General features: G+C 43.6%; 2 protein-coding genes across 8 annotated transcripts in view; both read left to right on the top strand.

Annotated features, from left to right (window-relative positions):
* Nucleotides 1-10,205, top strand: part of LOC133116628 (RNA-binding motif, single-stranded-interacting protein 1) — a 47,415-nt gene extending 37,210 nt beyond the window's left edge. For all 6 annotated transcript variants that reach the window (XM_061226414.1, XM_061226411.1, XM_061226415.1 and 3 more), the window contains exons 5-14: nt 1,009-1,166; nt 3,181-3,260; nt 3,711-3,826; nt 4,444-4,493; nt 4,608-4,695; nt 5,064-5,114; nt 7,845-7,955; nt 8,306-8,386; nt 8,654-8,738; nt 9,539-10,205. In XM_061226414.1, coding sequence (XP_061082398.1) covers nt 1,009-1,166; nt 3,181-3,260; nt 3,711-3,826; nt 4,444-4,493; nt 4,608-4,695; nt 5,064-5,114; nt 7,845-7,955; nt 8,306-8,386; nt 8,654-8,725 — 807 coding nt within the window. In that variant the 3' untranslated portion in view covers nt 8,726-8,738; nt 9,539-10,205. The remainder of the gene's footprint in view (nt 1-1,008; nt 1,167-3,180; nt 3,261-3,710; nt 3,827-4,443; nt 4,494-4,607; nt 4,696-5,063; nt 5,115-7,844; nt 7,956-8,305; nt 8,387-8,653; nt 8,739-9,538) is intronic.
* Nucleotides 10,206-18,688: 8,483 nt separating this feature from the next.
* Nucleotides 18,689-25,043, top strand: cd302 (CD302 molecule). 2 transcript variants are annotated; one of them, XM_061226326.1, is made up of 6 exons: nt 18,689-18,977; nt 20,326-20,451; nt 21,383-21,493; nt 22,414-22,590; nt 23,104-23,124; nt 23,588-25,043. In XM_061226326.1, the coding sequence occupies exons 1-6, from the start codon at nt 18,893-18,895 to the stop codon at nt 23,785-23,787; spliced, it is 720 nt and encodes a 239-aa protein (XP_061082310.1). In that variant the 5' UTR covers nt 18,689-18,892; the 3' UTR covers nt 23,788-25,043. The 2 variants fall into 2 exon arrangements, with proteins under 2 accessions (XP_061082310.1, XP_061082311.1); XM_061226327.1 differs by lacking the exons at nt 18,689-18,977; nt 20,326-20,451 and adding an exon at nt 21,129-21,198.
* The last annotated feature ends 327 nt before the right edge of the window (nt 25,044-25,370 follow it).

Below are 25,370 nucleotides of genomic sequence, written 5' to 3'. Positions count from 1 at the left end.
CTCCCGTTCACCGTGGTCTCCCCCGAGCAGCTGGTTCTGACCTTCAGAGCGCGGCTGAACGCCGGCCTCCCGGCCGCGCGTGACTGGGGTAATCCGGCCCGCTCTCCCGGCGTGGAAACGGAGGCGCTGGGAGAGCGTGAATATTAATGGCGGCCGGCCGTTCTCGGGGGACCTGTTTTCATGTCTCTTTCTGCTGACGCTGCGAAACGGGGGAAGGAAACCAGCTGATGATGTATGTTCAGGCCGTACGCGTGCTGCATGCAAACCGCCACTCATCGCTGTAGCCACCCTTTCCTTTACCGCCGGTCTTTCAGGACGCAAGAGCGGCCAGATTTAACCCTGTGGCTTCATCGTTACGGGGACCTCAGGGATTAAAAATTAGTTCGGGTATGTTTCTTTTCACGGATTAATAATCCGGCTATTCGCCTCATTGCTATGCTTGAGTGGAGCTGAAACCATTTCGCTGGTTGGCGAATCCTAAAATGCACGTTGGTTCATGCTGCTTATGAGAACCTATGAATGCACAGTGAGGAGACCTGGCTGTTCAGCCAAACAACACTCGTATGTCTTGAACAGAAGGTAGCTCCGAGGCCAATTTTGACTGCAGTGAACATATTCTGCTTATTGAGCATAAATAAAGTTTTAAAGTTTTATTCAAAAATAGTGATGCTGGACTGCTGATGCTAGCAGTGTTAGTGTACCTCCCAATTGTGATGGAGTAAGAGGCACTGCCTGTGCATACTATTCCAGTACATCCGCTTTTTTTACAGACAAACAATGCATTTTATTCATAGGTTGTTTTGTAACCTATTTGGAAAATGCTTGGTACATATGCAGGGGCCCAACAGCAGCTGTGTGGATCTCCTCGTGGCTACACCAGGGTTTGAACCACCAACAATCCAGGTTCTAGTCATGTACCTTAGCCACTAGGCCTGCCTCTTACAGTCTTTAGCTTCCTATTATTACCATGCCTCTCATATTCCTGTACCACCTTCCCTTTCTCCCCAGCAACAGGAGCAGGACCCCACCAACCTGTACATCTCCAACCTGCCGCTGTCCATGGACGAGCAGGAGCTGGAGGGCATGCTGAAGCCATTCGGCCAGGTGGTCTCCACCCGCATCCTCAGGGACGCCAGCGGGACCAGCCGGGGGGTGGGCTTCGCCAGGTGAGCGGCCCAAACCCAGGCCCCGAACCCAGGCCCTAAACCAGGCCCTAAACCAGGCCCAAACCCAGGCCCTAAACCAGGCCCCGAAACCAGGCCCCGAAACCAGGCCCCGTACCCAGGCCCTAAACCAGGCCCTGAAACCAGGCCCTAAACCAGGCCCTAAACCAGGCCCCGTACCCAGGCCCAAACCCAGGCCCTAAACCAGGCCCTAAACCAGGCCCCGAACCCAGGCCCCGAACCCAGGCCCTAAACCAGGCCCTAAACCAGGCCCTAAACCAGGCCCCGAACCCAGGCCCCGAACCCAGGCCCTAAACCAGGCCCTAAACCAGGCCCCGAAACCAGGCCCTAAACCAGGCCCTAAACCAGGCCCTAAACCAGGCCCTAAACCAGGCCCCGAAACCAGGCCCGAACCCAGGCCCTAAACCAGGCCCTGAAACCAGGCCCTAAACCAGGCCCCGAAACCAGGCCCTAAACCAGGCCCCGAAACCAGGCCCTAAACCAGGCCCCGAACCCAGGCCCCGAAACCAGGCCCCGTACCCAGGCCCTAAACCAGGCCCCATACCCAGGCCCTAAACCAGGCCCTGAAACCAGGCCCAAACCCAGGCCCTAAACCAGGCCCTAAACCAGGCCCTAAACCAGGCCCTAAACCAGGCCCCGAAACCAGGCCCTAAACCAGGCCCTAAACCAGGCCCTAAACCAGGCCCAAACCAGGCCCCGAAACCAGGCCTGAACCCAGGCCTTAAACCAGGCCCCGAAACCAGGCCCGCTGGCCGCTGGGTCCTCCTCAGGAGAAGCGGGCTTTCTCACTGCCGTGGCTCAATCTGCCACGGAAAACAAACTTCAGTCTCAGTGGCGGGTTGCCTTCTGAACAAATAAAGATGAATAGATTAATATGAATGAGCTGCTTTCCTGAAAGGTCATTGAGAAAGAATAAAACCCCCTCACCTCTATTTAGAAAAGCCAGAGGCTAGCCCTGCTGTTTCCCGTTAGTTCAATCTCATAATTTTGCTTTTGTATTTTACATGGAAAATTATTATTATTGGCGGCACGGATGGCGCAGTGGGTAGCACTGCCGCCTCACAGCAAGGAGGTCCTGGGTTCGAATCCCCGTCGGCCGGGGCCTCTCTGTGCGGAGTTTGCATGTTCTCCCCGTGTCTGCGTGGGTTTCCTCCGGGTACTCCGGTTTCCTCCCACAGTCCAAAGACATGCACGTTAGGCTGATTGGAGAGTCTAAATTGCCCGTAGGTATGAGTGTGTGAGTGAATGGTGTGTGTGCCCTGCGATGGACTGGCGACCTGTCCAGGGTGTATTCCTGCCTTTCGCCCAATGTATGCTGGGATAGGCTCCAGCCCCCCTGCGACCCTGTTCAGGATAAGCGGGTTCAGATAATGGATGGATGGAAATTATTATTATTGAGGCATGGTACTCATGCACAGTGATATAGTTTCCAATGAAACAGTAAGATTTTAATGATACAAGAAAACAAGTTGTTTCAGTGTCTTGAGGAGCATTTGAAGGGTTTATTGAAGTGCCCATTTTACAATTAGTCTCTACATGTTTAAGCTGTTAACTGTTGTGTTAATGCGTGTAGCCTGTTTCCCAGGTTTGTGTAACATAAGCGCTGGTGAATCAGTGAGCCAAGCCCGCAGTTGACAACATAGCGCTCTCTGTTGTGTTCCCTGCTTTAGGAATGTGTGTGCGCTCAAGTCCCTGCTTGTAGATCCACTCAGACTACAGGGGAAATGTCTGCCAGAGGGCCAGTTCAATGGCGGCCAATAGAGGGCAAATGTGTACTTATAATAACAAGATTGTAGTTTGAATTTGCTGGCCTCAAACCGAAATTCTTAACTTTGAAAGGACCAGAAGATTTGCAAATAGGACAGTAAAGCCGTGTCTTATTATATTAAGTATATAGAATCGATAAGCAGGTAGCTCGTACGTGGAATATTGTCCATAATGCACCATGAATATCCAGCGTGTGACTATCTTGGTTTTGTTTCGTTTGGCTTGTCAGGATGGAGTCCACAGAGAAGTGCGATGCCGTGATCTCACACTTTAATGGGAAGTTCATTAAGACTCCTCCAGGAGTTCCGGGTAAGGGCCTCATGTGTGTGAACTGTGATATAACCTGCGTATTACTGCGGCATTTGGTCGACCATAGATACCTAGTTAATGTGTTATTTCATGTAGCTCTGCCGAAGTGCCTCATACTGCTGTGTTTGCTGTTTTGATGAGTGTGTAGTGAAGTTCAGTGTTTAACTAGTAAAGTGGCAATGCCTTGACTCGTTTTTCCTCGCCCTGGGAGGCGGTGCGTCACTAAAATATGCCCCCAGGTGCTAACGTGCCGCAGACAGTAGGAACCTTGTGTGGCCCTCATTCTTTAATTGGATTATTATTGGATTATTAGACAGAAATGGTCTCCCCAGGCCATTGGCAATACTGCTTTTTGGAAAGAGGAGATTTGGGGAGTGATATGTCCGTGCCCCTGGTGCGAATGCAAGGCGGGATGTTGAATTTGGCCGCCGGTGTTCCCTCCTCCTGCAGCTCCCTTGGAGCCCCTGCTGTGTAAGTTTGCGGACGGCGGTCAGAAGAAGAGGCAGAGCCAGGGCAAATACATGCAGAACGGCCGCGCCTGGTCTCGGGACGGCGACGTGAGACTGGTGAGTCCCCCCCTCCGTGTCCGCGCGTGTGTCTGTGTGTGTGTCTCCACCCGCATGTTTGTGATAGCGTGTGCTGGTGTGTATAAGGTGTTATAAGGTTCCAACTGACATGTTTGACAAAAATGTGTCATAAATGTTGTTTATAGCACAATTTGACAGGATTTGTCCATTCCAAGTACTTTTGGTTGTCAGTCATTTTGAAATATGAAGAACTGTCAATTTCAGTTTCGCTGTGTTCAGATGTGAAATCTTTGAAGCTCAATATCTCGACTCCTCAGAACGCTTGATGCTTGTGCGAACATTATAATTCCACAGTCAGGCAATGTGCGTGAGATGCGCGCTAGGGTGGAACAGCCATCCAGCTAGCGTGGAACAGGGGCCGCTTTAGAACCGGCGGAATATTCCCCCTGCTAACGGAGGCTAGGTAGCCGGCCAAGCCCTGGGACCCCTCCCGGTCCACCGCGTTCCTGATTTTTCGAGGAATTGCGCGGGGCGTGCCTTTCCGAGCAGCCTTTGAGGACGCGTCAGGTTTGAGCGAGAGCGTGTGTAGCGGGTGAGCAGCGGATGTGGCAGAGCCGGTTTTCCCTGACGCGCTGTTCCTCTCTCGCCTCCCCCAGGCTGGGATGACGCTCACGTACGATCCCACCACAGCTGCTATGCAAAACGGGTAAGCAGCGCGGAACCGGGCCCGTTCCTACGGCCCGCCGGCCGTCAGCGCCGTGACGGGTGACTGGAGCGCAGAAAACCCCAATCCCTCTCCTTCTCTCTCTCCCCCCTGCAGATTCTACCCCTCCCCGTACAGTATTGCAAACAGGATGATCGCCCAAACCTCCATGTCACCGTACATCTCCCCCGTTTCCACGTATCAGGTTGCCTGTTTATTTACTTTACTGTCATTTTTTAACTGCTTATTTGTTCTTTTAGTACAATGCTAGTAATAATAATTTTTAAAAAACCTTCCCATTTGGTCATCTCTGAATTTGACACTCATGTGTATTTACACTGATGCAGTTACCTTGAATTGATTTGATCTGTGTTAAGAGTAATGGGAATGTAGCTTGCCCAAAGACTGGCATGTGTTTGACAGGGATATGTCATCTCCAGTCTGACCCTGTGCCAGCGACCTGCTCATAGAGCCTGAAAGGGCAGTGTAGTGTCAGGGCTCGCTCCTGCTGCTGTGCCAAAATAGGCCTTACACCATACCAGTGTGTTTACCCCTGCGTGTGTGATGTTCCAGGTACAGAACCCCTCCTGGGTGACACACCAGCCATACATCATGCAACACCCGGTAAGACAACAAACCCCCTCCTTTCTCTCTCTACTCCTGCCCTCCCTCACCTCTCCTCTCCTCTCTTCAGGCTTGGAGAGGTTGTCCTGCTGTTGAGCCGGTGGGAGTGTGCACACATTCACATTCAGACTCAGATCAGGGAACCGGCCCTTATGGGATTTTTATTTCTTTTTTTGGAGCGCAGTGCTGTCAGACATGGGCCCTTCCCATAGCTTCCATCTCACCACAAGAGCTCCCCACGTGACCAATAGGAAATGCCTCCAGCACAGACTGTTTGACTGCCTCCATTTGCATTGTTTAACAGATGGTTTTGAGCAGAGCCAGCCCTGTTCCGCAGGCCCGATTTGACAAGGAAATAGGGCTTCCCAGTAGACATTACAACTAATGCTCCCTTGTTCTTCATCAGTCGTCTGTGTCCTTTATACTCAGTGACAACTTTGTTAGGTATTTTATTAGACTTATGTATTATAGACTTATTCGTCTTCTTCTGCTATAGCCTATCCACTTAGAGGTTTCACCCGTTGTGTGTTCAGAGATGCTCTTCTGCATACCACTGTTGTAACACGTGGTTATTTGAGTTATGACGCTTTCCTGTCAGCTTTGACCAGTCTGGCCCTTCTCCTCTGACCTCCCTCATTAACAACGTGTTATTGCCCAGAGAGCTGCCACTCATTGGATATTTTTGCACCATTTTTTTGTAAACTCTAGAGACTGCTGGCTGCAAATCCCAGTAGGACACCAGTTTCTGAGATACACATGATTGGCTGATTAGATTTTTACATTAATGAGCTGGTGTACAGGTCTACCTAATAAAGTGCTCACTGAGTGTGTATACAGACATTTTCCACAATTACCATTAAACTGTTGTACAATGTACAGAATTTTAATTCTAATAAAATCACTGGGTGCAGATCTATATCTTCTGCATGTACCCAAAATTCTGGTGAAAACCTGAGCTGGAATAAGAACAGGTTAGGGAATAGGTTGGTTAGGGAGATGAACCTTTAACTGATAACCGTAATGGATTATAATAATGGCATAAGTGGAGGCGCTGAGAGGCAGTTCTTTTCTAACGGTCTTGTACACCTGTGGTGCCGTATGAGTTTTGTGAAGGTCGGTAACAGAAAAGCACTCCTCTTGTCTTTTTAAGCGTGCTGGAAAAGATCACCATTAGCACTTACGAATTTCACATTCTTTCTGTCTGTAATGATTCAGCTGTTAAAGAAAGGCTCCCAATCTGCATTATGGTTAAAGCTGTGTCATGTGGTTCCACAGTGCCCCAGCAGTTGGTTAGTGAAGTAAGCTGGAATAGGATGGACCACGTGGTGATCTTTGTTAGTTACGAGAAGTAATCAAAAACGTGTGGAGAACGGTTATCAATTAAAGGTTCAGTCAGGTTAGGAGAGTGGCCTAGCCATCTTTGGTGAGAGGGTCTAATGTTACTCTGTGAGGGCCCCTCGACAGAGACGTGTGAGGTCTCTGTGGTAGTGCTGTCTTTCATGTGGGCACGTGGGCTGACACCCAGATTCCATTTGTACTATTCCTTTCTCTCTCTCTCACTCCGCCTTCTCTCTCACTGTTTCTCTCTCTCTCTCTCTCTCTCTCTCTCTGCCTCTCTCTACCTCTCTCTCTGCCTCTCTCTCGCTACCTCTCTCTGCCTCTCTCTCTCACTCACTGCCTCTCTCTCTGCCTCTCTCGCTACCTCTCTCTCTGCCTCTCTCTCGCTACCTCTCTCTGCCTCTCTCTCTCACTCACTGCCTCTCTCTCTGCCCCCCCCCTCTCTCTCTCTCTCTCTCTCTGCCTCTCTCTGCCCCTGTCTCTCTCTCTCTCTCTCTGCCTCTCTCTCACTCACTGCCTCTCTCTCTCTGCCCCTCTCTCTCTCTCTCTCTCTCTCTCTCTCTCTCTGCCTCTCACTCACTGCCTCTCTCTCTCTGCCCTCTCTCTCTCTCTCTCTCTCTCTCTCTCTCTCTCTCTCACTCACTGCCTCTCTCTCGCAACCCAATACAGGGCTGGCTCTCATGTTACACATGAGAAGAAGGGTTTAGAGCAGATAATGTGACCCTAAGAAAGCCGACCCTGCCCTGCTGTCTAAGAGGAAATGTTCAGTCACGCAGCCATCCAGATATGTGCTGATCATGACCTTCCACATCTGATAGACCTGATATATTTGCATAGAAACATTTATGTTATGTACAGTACTCACATAGAATTTGCTTAATCCTTGGATGCAGATCTTTTATAAGCGAATTTACCGACACTGGCATCTGGGCGCCTTTTGTTTTTAACAAATTGGGAGAATTTAGAGCGCAGTGCATTTCCATTTAATTTGTATATTGTTTTTTTGTATGGGCTAACTGAAAGTAGAGGCGCTAATTAGCGGTTATCTCGTGCACCAGTTTGTATTTGGGTATGTAAAGGCTGTCAGCAGAAAAAAAACCCATTGTGCTAAAGCCTCACACAAGAGCACTGAGTGCCGATCTTTCATGAATGTAGTCACTGAAGCCGAAAAGCAAAGTCCTTTATACTTAAATAAGCGTGCAATCCACTTCTATTGAAATGTTGCCGGCAAGTCTGTTCCCTGAATGATACATTTGCAGCTTTCACAGAACCTGGATTCTGTCTCAGAGTTCTGGCGGCTTTGCCTTAGAAAGCATAATCAGTGAGTGTGTGTGACTGTTAGCCTGCCCCAGTGTCTTCAGGTAAAAAGCGCTCTCTCATTGTCTCCTGCAGGGAGCGGTGCTGTCGCCCTCTATGGATCACACCATGTCACTGCAGCCCACCTCCATGATGAACCCCCTGACGCAGCAGATGAGTCACCTCTCTCTGGGCAGCGCAGGAGCGGTGAGAGGAATTGTGGGAGTTGTAGGCCGCTAGCCGTTTGAGCAGAGTCCGGCCACTGGCCGGCCGGTGTCAAGTGTTGTTTTGTGTGATATTTGAAAGTCAAATGAGATTTGAAGTCAATTTCACGCCATGCTACATTGACATACACAGCAAAAGGATATTGCCAAAACCTCAGTGAGGTTGGCTATTTCATAGTGTGCATTCCTCTAGCATCTTCTGATGCTCCAGTGAACATTAAGTGTCAGAAATGAATGAGATGCTGTTTTATGGAAATGAAAATTGTTATTTGATGCCATTGTAATGGAAATTAAATCTAACGCAACCCAATGTTTCCTGTCTTGCTTTTCTAGTTCATGCCTGCTAACACAGCTATGCAAGGAGCCTACATTCCCCAGTACGCCCACATGCAGACTGCAGCTGTTCAGGGGGAGGTCTGTCATTCCTCTTTCTCAAAGCCTGTGTGAAGTGTGAATGCTGTAATGATGTTTTCAACCACATTCATGTGTGGAGCATGCTTGTTGAGAAATGCTCTTTGAGAAACTCGTGCTGACTTAAATGGCACAAACAATGTAAATTTGAATCTGATTCCTTGTTCATGAGATTGAGACTATACGTGTAGTTGGGCCACAGGGTGCATTTTTGAGTGGTCTGGGTAAATAATCATTTGGCTGTAAGGAGGCTCTTGGTTGTATTTCCAGGAAGGAAGTGGGCAACAGCAGGTGGAATCGTCAAACGATCACTCTTCATACGCCTATCAACCAGCCAAGTAGCAGAGAGCTGAAGGTATGTGTCGGCACATACACTGGATAACTGACTACGGTCTATGGACCTGACCTGTTATGAGTGGGCACATACACTGGATAACTGACTACGGTCTATGGACCAGACCTGTTATGAGTGGGCACATACACTGGATAACCGACTACGGTCTATGGACCTGACCTGTTATGAGTGGGCACATACACTGGATAACCGACTATGGTCTATGGACCTGACCTTTTATGAGTGGGCACATACACTGGATAACTGACTACGTTCTATGGACCTGACCTGTTATGAGTGGGCACATACACTGAATAACTGACTACGGTCTATGGACCTGACCTGTTATGAGTGGGCACATACACTGGATAACTGACTACGGTCTATAGACCTGACCTGTTATGAGTGGGCACATACACTGGATAACTGACTACGGTCTATAGACCTGACCTGTTATGAGTGGGCACATACACTGGATAACTGACTACGGTCTATAGACCTGACCTGTTATGAGTGGGCACATACACTGGATAACTGACTACGGTCTATAGACCTGACCTGTTATGAGTGGGCACATACACTTGATAACTGACTACGGTCTATGGACCTGACCTGTTATGAGTGGGCACATACACTGGATAACTGACTACGGTCTATAGACCTGACCTGTTATGAGTGGGCACATACACTTGATAACTGACTACGGTCTATGGACCTGACCTGTTATGAGTGGGCACATACACTGGATAACTGACTACGGTCTATAGACCTGACCTGTTTAGAAAGGACCTCCACGTGACGCACTCTTGTCTCCCTCTCAGGTGCGTTACCCCAGGAGACAGAGCGGTGTAACAGCAGAAACAATCAAGGCTTCCTCTGATGGATCGTGCTTTACAGATTTATCAACATTTTGCACAGGTTCTACGGCCGTTTTCCTTTCGTTTATAACTGAAGCTATGTTGGTGTAAGTTCCATAAGGTGCAAATGAAAAGCTTAATGTCATCAAAAGAAAGAAAAAAAAAAAATATTTTAATAAAGAACATTTATTTTTTACCAAGGATTGTCACATGGACACAGAAACTCTGAGCTTAGAGTATTGTGTGGCATGAAGCTTAAGGTGCATGACCGTAAGATGTCTTTTGTTAATATTTTTTATGATTTTAATGCATTTTTCCTTTTGTTTTGTACTGAAATAGGTTTTTTTTCTGAAGATTATTAGCCAGACGTCTTGAAAAGGATGTTTTGTGCTTGCTGTGTGAGTGTTGCTATGGTGAAGTGTTACAGATTTCCTCTTGTAAAGTGTTTTGTCTTTTGGTCTAGATCGAGCTGTCTGTTTTATCATACAGTTTGCCTTAAATTTGTTCTTAGCTGTATAGGCAACTTCTGAGACTAGATGGGCAAGAAATGTTGAAAACTAATGCCTTGTAAATCAGCTAGATAGGGCTTTTTTTTAGGATTTAGCTAATTAAATTCGCTGTGTTTAGATGTTTTGATTTTTCCTCTGATCTCTGCTGAATTCTAATCATGGTAGAACTTGTAGAATAGAGGTCATGTGTTTGCGTGCGACAGATTTCTGAATCTGAATTTTAATAGGATGTAAGGCTTGCTTAATCGGAGTGTCTAATGTGCCTCTGGTTGTTTGAATGTGGTAGAAATTCTGCTGAATGATGATACTTTATATCTTTGCCTTTTTAAAAATGAATTTGTGGTAGTTTTAGCTGAAGATGAATTTATGCGGGTGGGGGGAGGGGTTTGTTTTGTGTGCGTGGGGTGGGGCCGGGGCAGGGGAGGGGTGGGAATGGGGCGGGGTCTATCAGGATTTTATTTTCCTTTTCTTTTACTTACTCAGTTGAAATACAGTAAAACAAAAAACTTGGATTCATGATTGTGCAAAAACTAGCAAACAACACAAGCCTCCTATGACAGTGGGGGCAACAGTTCAGTGTAATTTTAGATTTCTGAAAACTGAGAGATGGAAAAAGAAGAAACTTTTAAAGAAACTAGCTCTTTAATGTGGGGAAAGAATAACAAAGCAAAGCTTGGCACTTTCCAAAAAAAGGTTTTTCACCAAAGAAGTGTGAGCTAGTGATTTAAGGAAATAGCATATGTGTTTCTCTCTCGTTGATGTAACTGATTTTTTGCCAGATTAGGTTGCAGTTTGGAGACCGTGCCTTTTTTCTACATTTGCATTGTTTTTTTCTAGTTCTGTTGATGTATGGACACACACAAGCATGAAGGAAGATTTGGATCCAGCAAGTGCCACACACCGATTTCATCACTACAAAAAAGAAAAATGCAATATGTAAAAAAAAAAAAAAAAAAAACATTAAAAAAAAGAAAAAAAAACAGGATAGAAGTTTGAAACTATGAAATGATTTAACACAGCGATTATCAGATTTTTACATTGTATAACAGGAAACAAAACTGTTAACTTTTATTAGTTTGAATCACAATAGATTTTTAAAGTGGCTTTATAAATTGAGTTGTCTTCCAAGAGACTGTGTTTTTGACCTGGTTGTGGGACTGACCAGTTATCTACCTCAGAGTTTCCTTTCTCCTTTGTGCTGGGCCGGGCTAGCGGGTTCTGCCCGCCCTTCCAGACCAAACGCCACGCTCAGGAGCTGGCCCTCTACACTCCTTTTCTTTTCACTTTATTATATACTTTTCCTTTTTAAAAAAAATCGACATTGTTATGGAATATTATTTTCAATATTAGGAACATTGTGCGTTCGGCGTGCGTTACCTGTGTCCACACATTCACTTTCATAGTTTCAAAAGCAAAAAAGAACGGAAGAAAAAAAAAAGAAACACTGCTGCTTGCACCACGCGAGATTCGCTGTAGTTGATGAAGTCTTTTCGGAGAGAATACGAACCCAAAGTTGTGGTATTTACGGGATCTGCGGTCGCTTAGTTACAGACGGAGTTTAGACAGATTCGCGGCAGCCTGCTCCACCGCAGTCCGCGTGACGCGAGCTACCAAAGCGCCGGGCCTTCCTCGCCCCGCCCGGGGTCTGTGGGGAGCGCCCACGACTGAAACCTTGTACTGTCGAACGTGTGACGGTCGAGCTGCTCCGGACGTCTGAAGTGCCATTCTCAGTCTAGGTCAAGAGTAGGAGGAGTTCTACAGACAGAAACAAAATGCTCATCACTTAGTCACCATGTACTAGACAGCCATTAAGTTATATAAAAAAGTAATAATTTATGAAGAGAGACCTTTTGTACAGACTGTTTGAAGAAATAAAGATTTTCATAGAGATATCTATATGATCCAGAGAGATAATTTTTTATTTTGTTTTACATGTACCACAAACTTGCCAGTGGTAACGTGTATGTCCGGTTAAAGGAAAACTTCCTCTGTGTTTTGTTTTCTAGGGTTTGTTAAAGCCAAAAATACTTTTTTGAACTGTAAATTTCAGTAGATTGTTACTTAAGTTTTATTTCTGTTCTGTTCTTTTTTTTTTTGGAAAAACTTTGAATAAAAACATCAGCTGGAACTGCTGTGTGGATTTGTTCCTTGTGTGACAAGAAATGTTATTGGTCATCCATAATAATAATCCTAAATATAATAGATACAGTATTCTTCCATAGTGGGTATGATGGTAGGTGCTGAATTTACTTTACTGTAGGAACAGACTTATGAGGGACTGTGTAACAGCTGCTCCCATGGAGAAGATGGAAGGATGTAACTATTTTTCACTTATTCACCTTCATCTATGAGTGAAATCTGCTACAGTCTACTGCGCACATATTTCCACAAGGGAATGATGTGTATCAGTAGTAATCGAGCTCACGATGACACTGCTGCCATTTTGTTTCTTAGAAATAAAGAAATGACTGAATCTTTAAACCAGGGGCAGGAGCGGTGGTTGGAGGGGGTATATATATCCAAATGTATTCATTTGGGAAAATATAATAAATACAGCAATATCTGAAAGTGGTCAAATTTTGGATATTGACCCATATATTGTGAAGAAATAAGGCATGTCTCATCTTGATGATTTATTGTTTCATATTCCGGGGCAATACATTTCATTAGGAGGTGTTATGAGAACTGCTGCTACATGTATTTGAGTTCACAGGAAAATGTCTGAATGCAGGAAATCGCTGAGAAACTCCTTATGATATAAAATGATTTCTGTTCTCCTCAAAGCCATCGGCCATAAATGAGATGACACTGGAGACAGTGAGACACTGCATGTATCTATTACAATGGCTCCCTGAGGGAACACTGCAGATTGCACCCCCACCGCTCTCCATGCAGATGAGAATTGTGTCCATTTCACCAGAGCACTGACTCACTTGTCTCTAAATCAAACGAGGCCTTAATGGCCCAACCTTGCCACTTCAGCTCAGCTGTGACCCACTCAACCCATAGGCCAGCAGAGGATGGGCTTCCCCCTATAGCCGGGTTCCTCCCGAGATTTATTTCCGCCACTGTTTGAGGGGTTTTCTCCGCATTAGGGAGTTTACTTCATGTGCTATCTGGGATCCCAAGGCTGGTATTTCCCCCTTTGTTATTCTTTGGGAAAACAGAAAAAAATCTGGCACATACATAGGTTTTTTTTTTTTATATCAATAAACAAAAAAGTGGAAAACCCCTCAGTAATGTAATTCCCCAGTTATTGAGTCATTGAATACCACTCTGAGTGGATTAAGTCCGAGTTTATATATATATTACAAAAATGTCTGAATGCAGGAAATCGCTGAGAAACTCCTTATGATATAAAATGATTTCTGTTCTCCTCAAAGCCATCGGCCATAAATGAGATGACACTGGAGACAGTGAGACACTGCATGTATCTATTACAATGGCTCCCTGAGGGAACACTGCAGATTGCACCCCCACCGCTCTCCATGCAGATGAGAATTGCAGATAATTGCAGATAATATAATTTTATATATTATATTATATATATATATATATATATAAGCTAATTTGTATATCTATGTAAAGAAAATAAAGACATAATATATTTGCTTTTGCGTCCATTTTCGAAATGTAAAATTACATTTTTTTTTGGAGGGAAGGATTTTTCCCCAATTCACCTGTAGTACCTCCCCTTAAAAAAACTGGGCTGTTGGGATGTTGTCTGTTTCCATACAAACCATTTACAGTATACTATATTTACTGAAGCTATCCAGCTAAAAGCTAAAAACCTCATTCCAGGATGCAGCTGCAGTTCCCCACCTGGCGGTCAACCGTACCAGTTTTCATGGCAAGCCCTGGTTCCGTAACCATTCTACACCGCCATACATGATAAGAGATCTTCGTTATACCTCATTCGCTGATGTTGGCTCTCCCGGCAGTGATTGTGGTTTGACGGGCGCTGTGGTAAGAAATGCGATCAGATAATGGCAGGGGCTGTGTGCATTTCCCCTGGTTTGAATATCCCAGCAGGCCTCGGGTTGTGCTGGGGGGAGAAAGAGGATTAATCCACTGCAGTAATGGTCACAGGGTCCTGGATATGCCGAGAAAAACTGGGCTGGATTGTGGGCAGGAAGTACCATAGAATGCCCCCAGAGCAGCAGATGGGCTCCCCAGGATTCTGAGGGGCAGCAGAGATGCATGATGGGATGTTGCGAGGAGCAGATGAGGACTGAGATCTGTGCTGCAGCTGTTAGAACTGTACCATCTGTGTCTGGCAGCCCTTATCTCCCCGGGCCTTCTCTTTCTCTCTGCTATCAATTAATCTATACATTATTTCTCTCAAAACAAACATGTTTGTGATATAAAAACACCTGACAAGCTAAGATAAATAAAAATCATTTATTTCATGTGTGGCACCGCATCTTATTAAACTGGTCTGCATGTCCAATTATATCAACATGAACCTGAGTCACAACTGAAATTTTGGCCTCATTCCTGAAATGCTGTAAACAAGCGCTATACTGCCCCATGTTTCTTGTACTCTGATGTAATCTGGTCTTGTGAATTTTCCTGTAACCATCAGAGATTGAACCGTTCTCTTCCCCTTGAAGAAGGGACCTTAACAGTGTTTAACTTTTTCTCCTGCCTCTAGCGCACTGGGTGCAGTTTGCTTACCATGTGAAATTACTGAATAGTAATTGCTGAGTTAATTCCTATTCAAAACCGAGTCAGCAGTCCTGTAGCGTTTGTTGGTCCCTTTATAAAGCAATAGCTGTCCAATAGTTTCACTGGCTCTTTTAATGGAAAAAGCAATAGGGCACAGATACACTAATGAATTCCACTAGGTTATTGTCTATCTGTAAGGAAATGAGAAGCAGAGTCTGTCTGGCACTGCAGGGCAGTGAATGAGTACCGCTATGTGCGGAAGTGATTTAGCCACATTTTCTTTTTCATCTCAGTCCTCCTCAATGGCATTTCTCTACCTCTTTGAAATAAACAGCCCCTCCCCTCCTCTCCCAGTTTCCAGCACTAATGAAAACCACTGCCTCGGATACACTGCTGTCTGCCATGGCAACATGAGTTGGTATAATGCGGGGTGAAATTTGAAGGGTGAGAGGGTGAGCCACCCCTAAATTAGCTGTAACATTTCTGCTTTTACATATTGCGACACTCCAGGAGAAGAAAGTCCCACTGCGTGTTGAGTCGTGAATGTTCTTTAAGACTTTAACACCACACCGTGCACTCCGCATTTAACAGGACCATAGGCGTAATAATCCATACGACCTCTCAGATTGAGAAATTCTCAAATTCATGGAATGTCTTCCTCATAAAACGTGGAATCTGAACTGAGAAAGGAAATTGATTTCCCCTGGGAGTTTCACGGCAGCTAATTCCACAAATGCTCCTGAATGAGACAAACTGGATTCTGTTGTTTCCTTGGTAACCTAACATTCCCTTTTGTCAGTCAGTTCCAAGTCAGTTCCATTCCATCCATGATTTAGCTGTGTGTGTTAACAAGATGAAATCTGCCAGGGACTTAAAAGTTGTTGTGATATCCTTCACACGCTGGGGTCTGTATTGTGTACATGTAGCCTAACATGTTGGAAAGCATTGACAAGTCTAGTAAGAGGGCTTTTACTTACAATATTGAGAACACTATATCAGATTTTCAGTATACTGTATGTGCTGGTAGAAAATGTATGGCTGAGATTCATATTTCCATCAATAGAATGCTTTTGGACATTTATTACTGATGGCCAAACCATGATAAAGCCATTAGTTATAGTTTGTATCATGCGCTCTCCTCTTAAGATTAAATTTAATTCTTGCGAGCTGACTTAACCTTTGGCCCATTCCGAAAAACAGATGCTATATTGTACATTTGGTTTTGAAATTTCTTCTGGTTCATTTTGATGTGGTCAATTTCGTACTGCCTAAGCAAAAGTGATATCTGTCCAGAACGGCAAAAGGGGCATACTTTTCTTTGTGTCTGTTTTGAATAATAGCTGCAATAATAAGTTGTATAACTGCAATGCTGAAATGGTACCAGCCTTGTTTGTGTCCAGCAGCCCAGAGTGGATGTGCCTGTAGTGAAGCCACTCTGAATGTTTAAAGGGATTTACCCGTGGTCACTGGTGGAGGTCACTACTACTACACCCAGGGAATCGAGCATTCTGATGCCACTTATTTAGAAATGCATTTGTTTTGGGGGAAATGGGATTGATAAACAGGAATGTATTGAAAGTATATTAAAATACTGTAATTTACAGGGAATTACACAAATTAGAACATTAGAATGAGCCCGGATTGCCAATGAACTGGGAATATTACTGGCAATCCGGGCTCATTCTAATATTCTAATTTGTGCAGAATCAGAAATATTCAAATCAGAAGTGCAGAATCAGAAATATTCAAATCAACCCACTTTGTCCAACAGTAAACCCCAGAGATGAACCTACAGCTAGAATCAGTCTCAATTGTATGTTTTTCCACCTGCAGTGTATCATATGGCTGGACAATATTACATTACATTATTGGCATTTGGCAGACGCTTTTATCCAGAGTGACGTACAGTTGATTATCCTCCCCTGGAGAAATGCAGGGTTAAGGGCCTTGCTCAAGGGCCCAACAGCTGTGCGGATCTTATTGTGGCTACACTGGGATTTGAACCACCAACCTTGCCTGTTTCATACAAGTTGTGCAACATGATAATAATCAATAAAGAAATACAGATAATGAAAGAACACCAATGTTATGAAAATTAGTAGATAAATATAAATGATTTAGTACAAGCTCATGGAGAGCAGGGATGTGTTGAGCCTGTTTTTAAAAGAAGTGAGAGAATGTGGTTAACCAGTATTCAGCTGATGGTCTGCAGAGCGAACCAAAGTGCACTTACACACTGACAACAGCAGGTGGAGCAACAGGAGCGTTTTGTGAGCAGTGCTAACTGGTTCTTCAGCATTATCTTCAGCACATTTCTTCAAAATGTACAGATAGTGAATAATTAAAGATACATATACATCTGGAAAAATACTAGAAAAATGTATAAATTCGTATAAAAATAAGTATTGTCTGATGCAGAATAGTCAGCATGCAGGGTTTTTAGCAACTTGACTAATGTTCCATGACCATTAGACTGAGGAACTGTTCCCCAACTGTCTCTCTGGCTAATCACTCATCGCAGCAGACAGCACATGAAATGGCAATCTTTGAATACCACAACAAGCGTTTAAACTTCTATATGTGAGACAGGAGGAAATGCACCTGAAACTCTTGGTCCAAATGCCTGAAATACTGCTGCTGACTATTATTATTATTAGGGGGCCAAGCGCCAACAGTGTATAGGATCCCTATTGGCTCACCCCAACATCATTGCTTGCATCTATATTTATCTTTATTATCAGAATATTTCCATAATCTTCTCTGCCAGTAGAAAAGGTGTATTGGGTTGTGTTTCTTTGAGAACAGGGAACACTTTTTTTAATCTCTTTACATGTTATTTAGCTGATGCTTTTATGTAAAGCGACTTACAGTACAGTTGATTAGACTAAGCAGGGGACAATCCCCCTTGGAGCAATGTGGGGTTAAGGGCCTTGTTCAAAGGCCTAACTGCTTGTTCAAAATACCTTATTGTGGCTACCCCGGGGATTTAACCACCAATCTTGCGGGTCCCAGTCATGTAACTTAGGCACTACGCTACAGACTGGCACACTTGCTAAACAGCAGTCAGACAGGAACCCTAATGTTATATGTAGGATAGATATAAAATATGTAGGCGAGACAGGAAATATAATTAGATACTAGCACAACATATACACTCGCTGAGCACTTTATTAGGAATACCTGTACACCTACTTATTTGTGCGAAATAGCCAATCGTCTGATGGATGCAGTGCAATGCATACAATTATGTAGATACGGGTCAGGAGCTTCAGTTAATGTTCACATCAACCATCAGAATTGGGGAAAAAATGTTATCCAAGTTATTTTGACCATGGAATGATTGTTGGTGCCAGACAGGGTAGTTTCAGTATCTCAGAAAATGCTGACCTCCTGGGATTTTCACGCACACTAGTCTCTAAAGTTTGCAAATGATGGTGCAAAAAACAATAAAAATCCAGTGAGCAGCAGTTCTGCAGACAGAAACACCTTGATAATGAGAGACATCAAAGGAGAATGGCCAGATTGGTCAAAGCTGACAAATAACCACACATTACAACAGTGGTATGCAGAAGAGCATCTCTGAACACACAACGCATCATAACTACAAGTGGATAGGCAACAGCAGTTGAAGTCTAAAGAAGTAAGTCTAATAAATACCTAATAAAGTGCTCGGTGAGCTAAAGTGCTATAAATAGATATAATAAAAAATTGCTGTATCAACCTCAAGGGTATCCTGTTAACCATGACATTTATATGTTAGTGTCACAAAATAAATATGATAACGTATTAAAAATATTAGTATTACAACCCGATATTTTATTTTGCCATATACGCACGCGCATATTCCCACACATCACCATGTCATATTTTAGGCTACTCCCGTGCTAATCGCTTTTGGTGTTAATCCTGAAAAACAATCTATTCGTTTCTTTCACCTTAGCATAGATAAACAGTCTAGTCAGCCAATGTACCCCCCACCCTTGTTTTCTCGTTCTTTAAAATCCGCACGTAGCCTATACCGTAGGGCAGGGTAGTGGATTTGAGATTTGAGACGTGAGAATGTCTCGCGGCTCCAGTGGATGACGTAGTTACGTTTTTAGTATACAGAAAGTTTTGGTGCCCAGATTTCTTGCCAAGAAACATGGAGTCTAAAAAATCGTATCGCTTTCCTCTTTTGTACCAAGTTATTGTTTTAACGCTTTTCTATGGACGCTGTTTTGCAGGTGGTGAGTACCACGTCGTTGTAAACATTTATTACTCATTTGCAAAATAGATAGAGCTAAGTACTCTGTCAACGTACTAGCCAATACAACGTAGTTAACGCAATACATAGCATGTTTACATATCTTGACATATAATATTGCGTTTGGTTGCATAATGTTTGTACGCAGCCTTACGACTCGTTGAACTCATTGATTATTGTTGTGTTGCATTCCAGTGTTACATAATGTATCGATATACGTTATGCAAAAATATTGTTTTAGCGTGCCAATTATAGTTACCTCGAGCTTTGTCTCCCCTTTGCATATGTTGACAAAACATAAAGTAGGCTAAGTTATCTGTTATTTTGCGATATATTCATTTATTAGTTCAATTGTTTAAATTGGGGGTGTAGAATTATGTCCCCCATTAATTATGTCGACGGAGTATGCTGTGTTGGTTTGTTGATGAAGAATAGATAGCTAGTAAGTTTATGACCTGAAGTGTCGTTTCAAAGTTCACTTTGCTGCGTTATTTCTGCTGTCCATGTCGTAACGTTAGCCTGTTGAATAGAGTATTCACTAGGCAAAACGCAATGATGTCTACGTTTGTTTTCGTGTTCATGACTTTCCCCTCTGAGGGGAAACGCGAGTTTGCCCTTGATATCTTAGCTTTAGGCTACCTTTTAAAATCTATTGACTATGTTTATTTAGCCCTTCTGTGACGATTAGCTAGCTACTTTAATCGTTTTGGGTTTTTTTTTTGACAGGGTATAGGCTACTAATCTGACGGCATTTGAAATAGTTTACTTGTGTTGGAAGTTGGATGTGTGAACTGTAGGTCAAAGGGGAGCTACACTGCCAACAATACCAATCCATCCAGAATTTCCGTTTTGTTGTTGTGTGCAGGTAGTATGTTGATGAGTAGTTAAGGTTATTCTATATTTAAAATGAATATAGAATAAATTATCTCTGTGGTTATCTTTTGACTGTTAAATCTTGTGGCAAGAATGGTTTCAGATAGAAAAAGAACATATAGGCTACTTTATTGAACCCTGTAGGGTGATTTGTCCTCTGCATTTGACATATCCTAGTTACTAAGGAGCAGTGTGCAGCCACAGTGCAGCACCCGGGGAGCAATGTCACGTTAAGGGGCTTGCTCAAGGGCCCAACAGCTATGCAGAACCACAAACCTTCCTGGTCCTAGTCATGTGTTTTAGCCGCTAGTCACTAGCCACTAGGTACTGGGCTGCCCCAAGATAGGTGATAGAAAGGTTTTTTGTTCCTATTTTATGGTGTATATTTCTGCTGTTCCAAACCCTAGAATGTAGAGTTAACTGTGAGGACCACCGTGGTGGTAAATTCCTTTCCCCAGACTGCCCTGCTGATGGACGCACATGGGTTCCTTTTGAACAGAGCTGCTACCATTTTGTCCATGGAGAAGAAAACGTTGCAAAAAGCTACACATTGCAGAGTGCAAAGGATATCTGTCTGGGATTTGGTACTGTGTTTGCTTCTTTAATCTCCCCCATATGGTTTATTGCATTTTACATTTTACAAACAATGCATTTTAGAGAACTCCAGACCTGCTGAGTGGGACATACTGCTATTCTCCTGGTTTACAGTGCAGTCTGTGGAATGCAGATGGTGATCCTGACTGTGTTGTTTTGACTGTGGCCTGTAGCCCTGTCAGGCCCTGTTCAGTTGCCAGCATTATCCCTACCTCATCCAGTTGGTTACTCCTTTGGTAGATCAGATGCCTAGTCATGAATCTACATGAACTACATCCACCAGTGCAATAATTGCCAAAACGTAGCTGGTTGGACTGCAGAGTGAAAATAATAATAATGCAATTCATTACAGCAAGGCTACACAACCCTATTGCTAGAGATCTACTATCGTGTAGATTCTAACTCCAACCCTTAAGAAAGCACACCTCATTCAACTGCTAGATATCTCATTCAGCTGCTAGCTAATTGGCAGAATCAGGTGTACCAAATTATGGTTGAAATGAAAACCTATGCAGGGGTCTCCAACCCTGGTCCTGGAGGGCTACTGGGTCTGCTGGTTTTTTCTTGTTTCCCTGCACTTAACTGTGATCAACTGCTCTAATTGATTAATTAACTCACCTCACCTGGTTATCTGGGTCTCAAAGGGTGCTGATTTTAAGGTGAAAACAAAACCAGCAGACCCAGTAGCCCTCCTGAAGACCCCTGACCTATAGGCTTAGGCAGCCCTGCATTGGAGTGTTAGTCAATAATACATTTACAGTTGCCTTATAACCAAACATTTACTCTGCACTTGTTTAGAGAGGTTTTTTCTCTTTTTTCCAGTGGTATTCTGCTTCTTTCATTTAATGTTCATGCAGTTCTGTTACTTGTTCAAGCACTAGTTTTGAAAGTAACTCTCTGGTCTGTGTTTCTTCTCAACAGGGCTCCTGACTGTAAAGAGTGCAGAAGTTAATAACTTCATTGTAAAGTATAGTCCCCACGTTTGGAAAGACAATGTTCATGTGTGGCTGGACATGAGTTTCAACATGGACGGTGCGTAACATGATTCATGCCGCTGAAGTGGATTACTCAGAATAATTTACTGCTAAAACAGTCCAGTTCCTCTCTGTTGCTGCAACTAATCTTTGAAATGCACGTCTGATGAATGCTGTCAATTCTATAGTATGTTAAAACAATTTACAATTTACTGGACACTTTTAGCCAAAACAATTTGCCAAAGTGACTTCCAAAATTCCATTTCACGTGTTTATCAAAGGTTAAGAAACTTGTTTTCGCATTAACATAAATTGAACATGCTGTACCAGATGTCCAATATATTCTAAATACATTAGACCTTAATGCTGAGGAAAAAGTTTAAGATGATTCAGTGTCACTGAATGCCCTTATGCTAGGAAACTTCAATTGGGGCAGCTATTCAACCACACAACAGAAAACATAACATGTGATTTCCTTTTCCTAACTCCACAAAATCAGGAAATCCAGTTTTTGCAAACACAGTTAGAATAGAGGAAGTTCATACTGGAGTGTACAAATGCCAAGATCATGTGTATAAAATATCAAAACTCTATGTAAATCACACCTAAATACAACCCCATAGCAATTTCATAGGGATTATGCACAAGTCAATTCACTGCTTTTCTGAGCTGTGAGATGCAATGGCAATGGAAACGGGTACTTATGAGCTTCTTTTTTATGTTTTCTGAAAATATCAAAAATGCGTCAATAGCACCATGGTTGTATTATTTTAATCAGCTAATGCTAATATTATTGCAATGTAATACATTGATATTCTGCTAAAAGCATTCAGCCCAGCCGTTATGCTAAAAGCAGTTTTTCACTGGGGAGGAGAAATAAAATGGATAACCCAGTGATAACCCTGTGTATTGCGGTATCTCGTGAATGTGGAAAGAAGCAGAGCACCAGACTCGCGGTGTTGTTTTCTTCCTGCTCAGATGACAGTTTGGTGTGGCACGATAACACGCGGGTGACGTTCGTGAACTGGGACAGCGATGCCCCCAGCCTGGCCAGAGCAGACGTCTGCGCAGCCCTGAACGTCACCACGGGGAAGTGGAAGCACGTCAGCTGTGCGGAGGAGCGCGAGAACGGGGTGGTCTGCGAAGCGGCCCAGAGTGAGTCAGCCATGACCGTCCCCTGCACCGCAGGCCCCTGCTCGCTGTGCTGGAAACAGAGTGGATGAAGCACAGCGAGACTCTCGCAATCAGCAGGCTTTAGCACATCGCCTCTGTACGGCTCTCTCAATGTTATGTGAAGCACACCCTATAGTCTGCTGAACATAAGGGCAAAAACTGATGAGAAGCAAAGATCACATTTCATTATTCACAAATGTGTCCTGAGAGAGTGATAATATGATATTGTGTTGTTTTAAAGATAAAAGATGTATTTATTTTTATTTTCTTACCAAGTGGTTTGTTAGCTGAGCGTTGCAGAGAACATACTTGCTATAATAGTGTAATTGATCAAGACTGCCAACTTGCAGGCACGCTCCAATGAAATGTAGTTGGTAGACCAGACAAGCATTTACAAGTTCTCCAGATGTGTAGACATGCAATTGTGTTATACTTTGTTCTGTGTCAATATCTATTGATGTCATGTTATAATACGTGTTCAATGTCTTTTTTCAGAAACAGAAGAACAAAATTCCAGTAAGTACATCCACATCAGGGGTCACCAACACGGTGCCCGCGGGCACCAGGCCGCCCCCAAGGACCACATGAGTCGCCCGCAGGCCTGTTCTAAAAATAGCACAACTCACTAGTGAGCTGCATCTAAAATTTAATTTTATTCTGTTGCTATTTTTTTTAATCACACTTGCATTTATATACACACTTGCATTATATATATTTAAAAATGACAATATCTTAAAAATATGTTTATTATACATGAAGTTTAGATAAGTTTAGGTGAACTCTGACCAACTCTAGTTCAAAGGTCAGTATTGTGCGCGTGACAAAACAAACTGGTAGCCCTTAGTATGACTCAGTACCCATGAAGTAGCTCTCAGTTTCAAAAAGGTTGGTGACCCCTGATCCACTTAATGATAATATATTTGCGTATATTGTTCATGTACAGAGCGTAGTTAACGGAGAGATTTGTCCTCCTGCCCAGATCACAATCCCCTGCTCACAGCCCTGGTGGTCCTGAGCGTGCTCATCATCGTGGGGGTCTCTGCCATCCTCTGGTGCGTGCATCAGAGGCACAACTTCGGCTCCGTGTTCACAGCCTTCGAGTACCACCCCCCGTTCCGGTCCCCCACCGCCGACGAGGCGGCCCTGGTGGACTCCGAGGAGACGGAGGACATGGCGTAACGCCCGCGGCCTGGCCCAGAGCAGGTCGGCCATTCGGCCCCATCACAGGACGTGTGGGCTTAGGGTTTCAGCACCGCTTATGCCGTTGAAAATGTCATTCCCTATTGGGCGTGGGTGTACTAAAGGTGATTGTTTATAATTGAGGAAAGTAAACCTCTCCTTTGAGAGAGGTAGTGGACAGTGATTGCCCTCCCCCTAGTCTCTGTTGCCTTGGTTTTGCTGGTGTTCTTTTGGCTGCGCTGTGTTGACTACTATGACTTTTGTATCTTGGGTTTTATGTTCTGGTTTTAAGATCAGTAGGCAATGCATGTACATTGCATTTCTCAATATGCATTTCTCCAGTTTTCTTTTTCCGGGTGACACTGACTACAGTGGCTTATCACACTACTTTCTGGGGAGCAGGCTGACTTGTGATTTGCATAAAAAGCACAAAGGGGTCACAAGAATAAACGCATGTTAGTTTTGTTTTTACACAGTATCAGGTAATGTACCTTTTCTCTCATTTTAACAACTCAAATCCTTCCACAAATCACACGGCTGGACCAATCTTCCTGCATTTCCATTGGCTGGGTCAGGAAATTAGTTATGTATCAGTATTGCAAATCAGACTCAGTTAATATTTGAAATTATCTTTATATACGTGCTAAGGTGTCCGTAGAGATGCTTGTTTGCAAAGTATGATTATGGCTTGGTGCTTTGCAGTGATTATTTTCCTCCACAATATTTAATGTGTATATTATACAAGGAAAACTGAAAAGGCTGGACTCAGAACTAAGGATCTTTTTCCATTTTTATATGTGGTTTTGGTCAGAATATTGGGGATTTAGCATGAACATCAAAGCAAATTTTAGAATTGCTGTCTGTGTGTACCTTGAATAGGAATAGGACGTTTTTATTCCGTGAGGTGCATTATCTGGCTTGGCAGTCCTCTTTGGGGTTTTGTCTCTGCTGGTTTTGGTGTCTGAAGTTTCAGTATTAATTCATTGAATGGGAGAGGGGCCGTAATGATTTTGGCAAACAGTGTGGAACTAAAGTTTGTAAGTATTAATTGTATTGCCATGCATTGTATGCACTTTACACACTGAGCTATACTAATGTGTATGCATTGATAATCTTTTGAGCTTGACAGAAATGAATGTTCTTAAAAATGCATGCATCGTGTGTTTTTGAGGTGTTGCTTTCCTAAATGCATAACCGCTTCTTAAATCACGTTTTTTAAATTTACACCAAACTGCAAATAAATGACTTTAAAATAACCAGTACTCAGTTTCATTCCGTTAAGAACCAAATGAAGCCTTTCAACTAAATAAAATACAGCATATTAAAACAAAGTTACTCTGAGGGAACACAGCACGAATGAGAAGCACTTTTGACCCTTTTCCAAAGTGAATACATTGCCTTAGACGTCAGGACATAAATATTGTTGAGCAACTGATGCCTTTACTAGTCATGAAGTTGTTTTAACAGTTACATTATGTCCACTTTAAATGGTTTCAAATGCATTCAGCATGTACAATAGCAGTCAAGTTTGGACGCACCTTGGCTTTTTTGATCGATTACAAACAGTGGAAATAAAGCACTGT

Source organism: Conger conger, chromosome 17 (assembly GCF_963514075.1).
Source record: "Conger conger chromosome 17, fConCon1.1, whole genome shotgun sequence".
NCBI lineage: Eukaryota > Metazoa > Chordata > Actinopteri > Anguilliformes > Congridae > Conger > Conger conger.
The sequence above is the reverse complement of the archived record's forward strand: the minus strand, read 5'-3'. Positions and strand labels throughout refer to the sequence as shown.

What these genes read in the sequence shown, in the direction of transcription:
- cd302 (XM_061226326.1), top strand. Translation starts at nt 18,893, where the DNA reads ATGGAGTCTAAAAAATCGTATCGCTTTCCTCTTTTGTACCAAGTTATT. An exon ending in GGATATCTGTCTGGGATTTG is followed by an intron (nt 20,452 to 21,382) that starts GTACTGTGTTTG and finishes TCTTCTCAACAG; the next exon opens with GGCTCCTGACTGTAAAGAGT. An exon ending in CATGAGTTTCAACATGGACG is followed by an intron (nt 21,494 to 22,413) that starts GTGCGTAACATG and finishes CTTCCTGCTCAG; the next exon opens with ATGACAGTTTGGTGTGGCAC.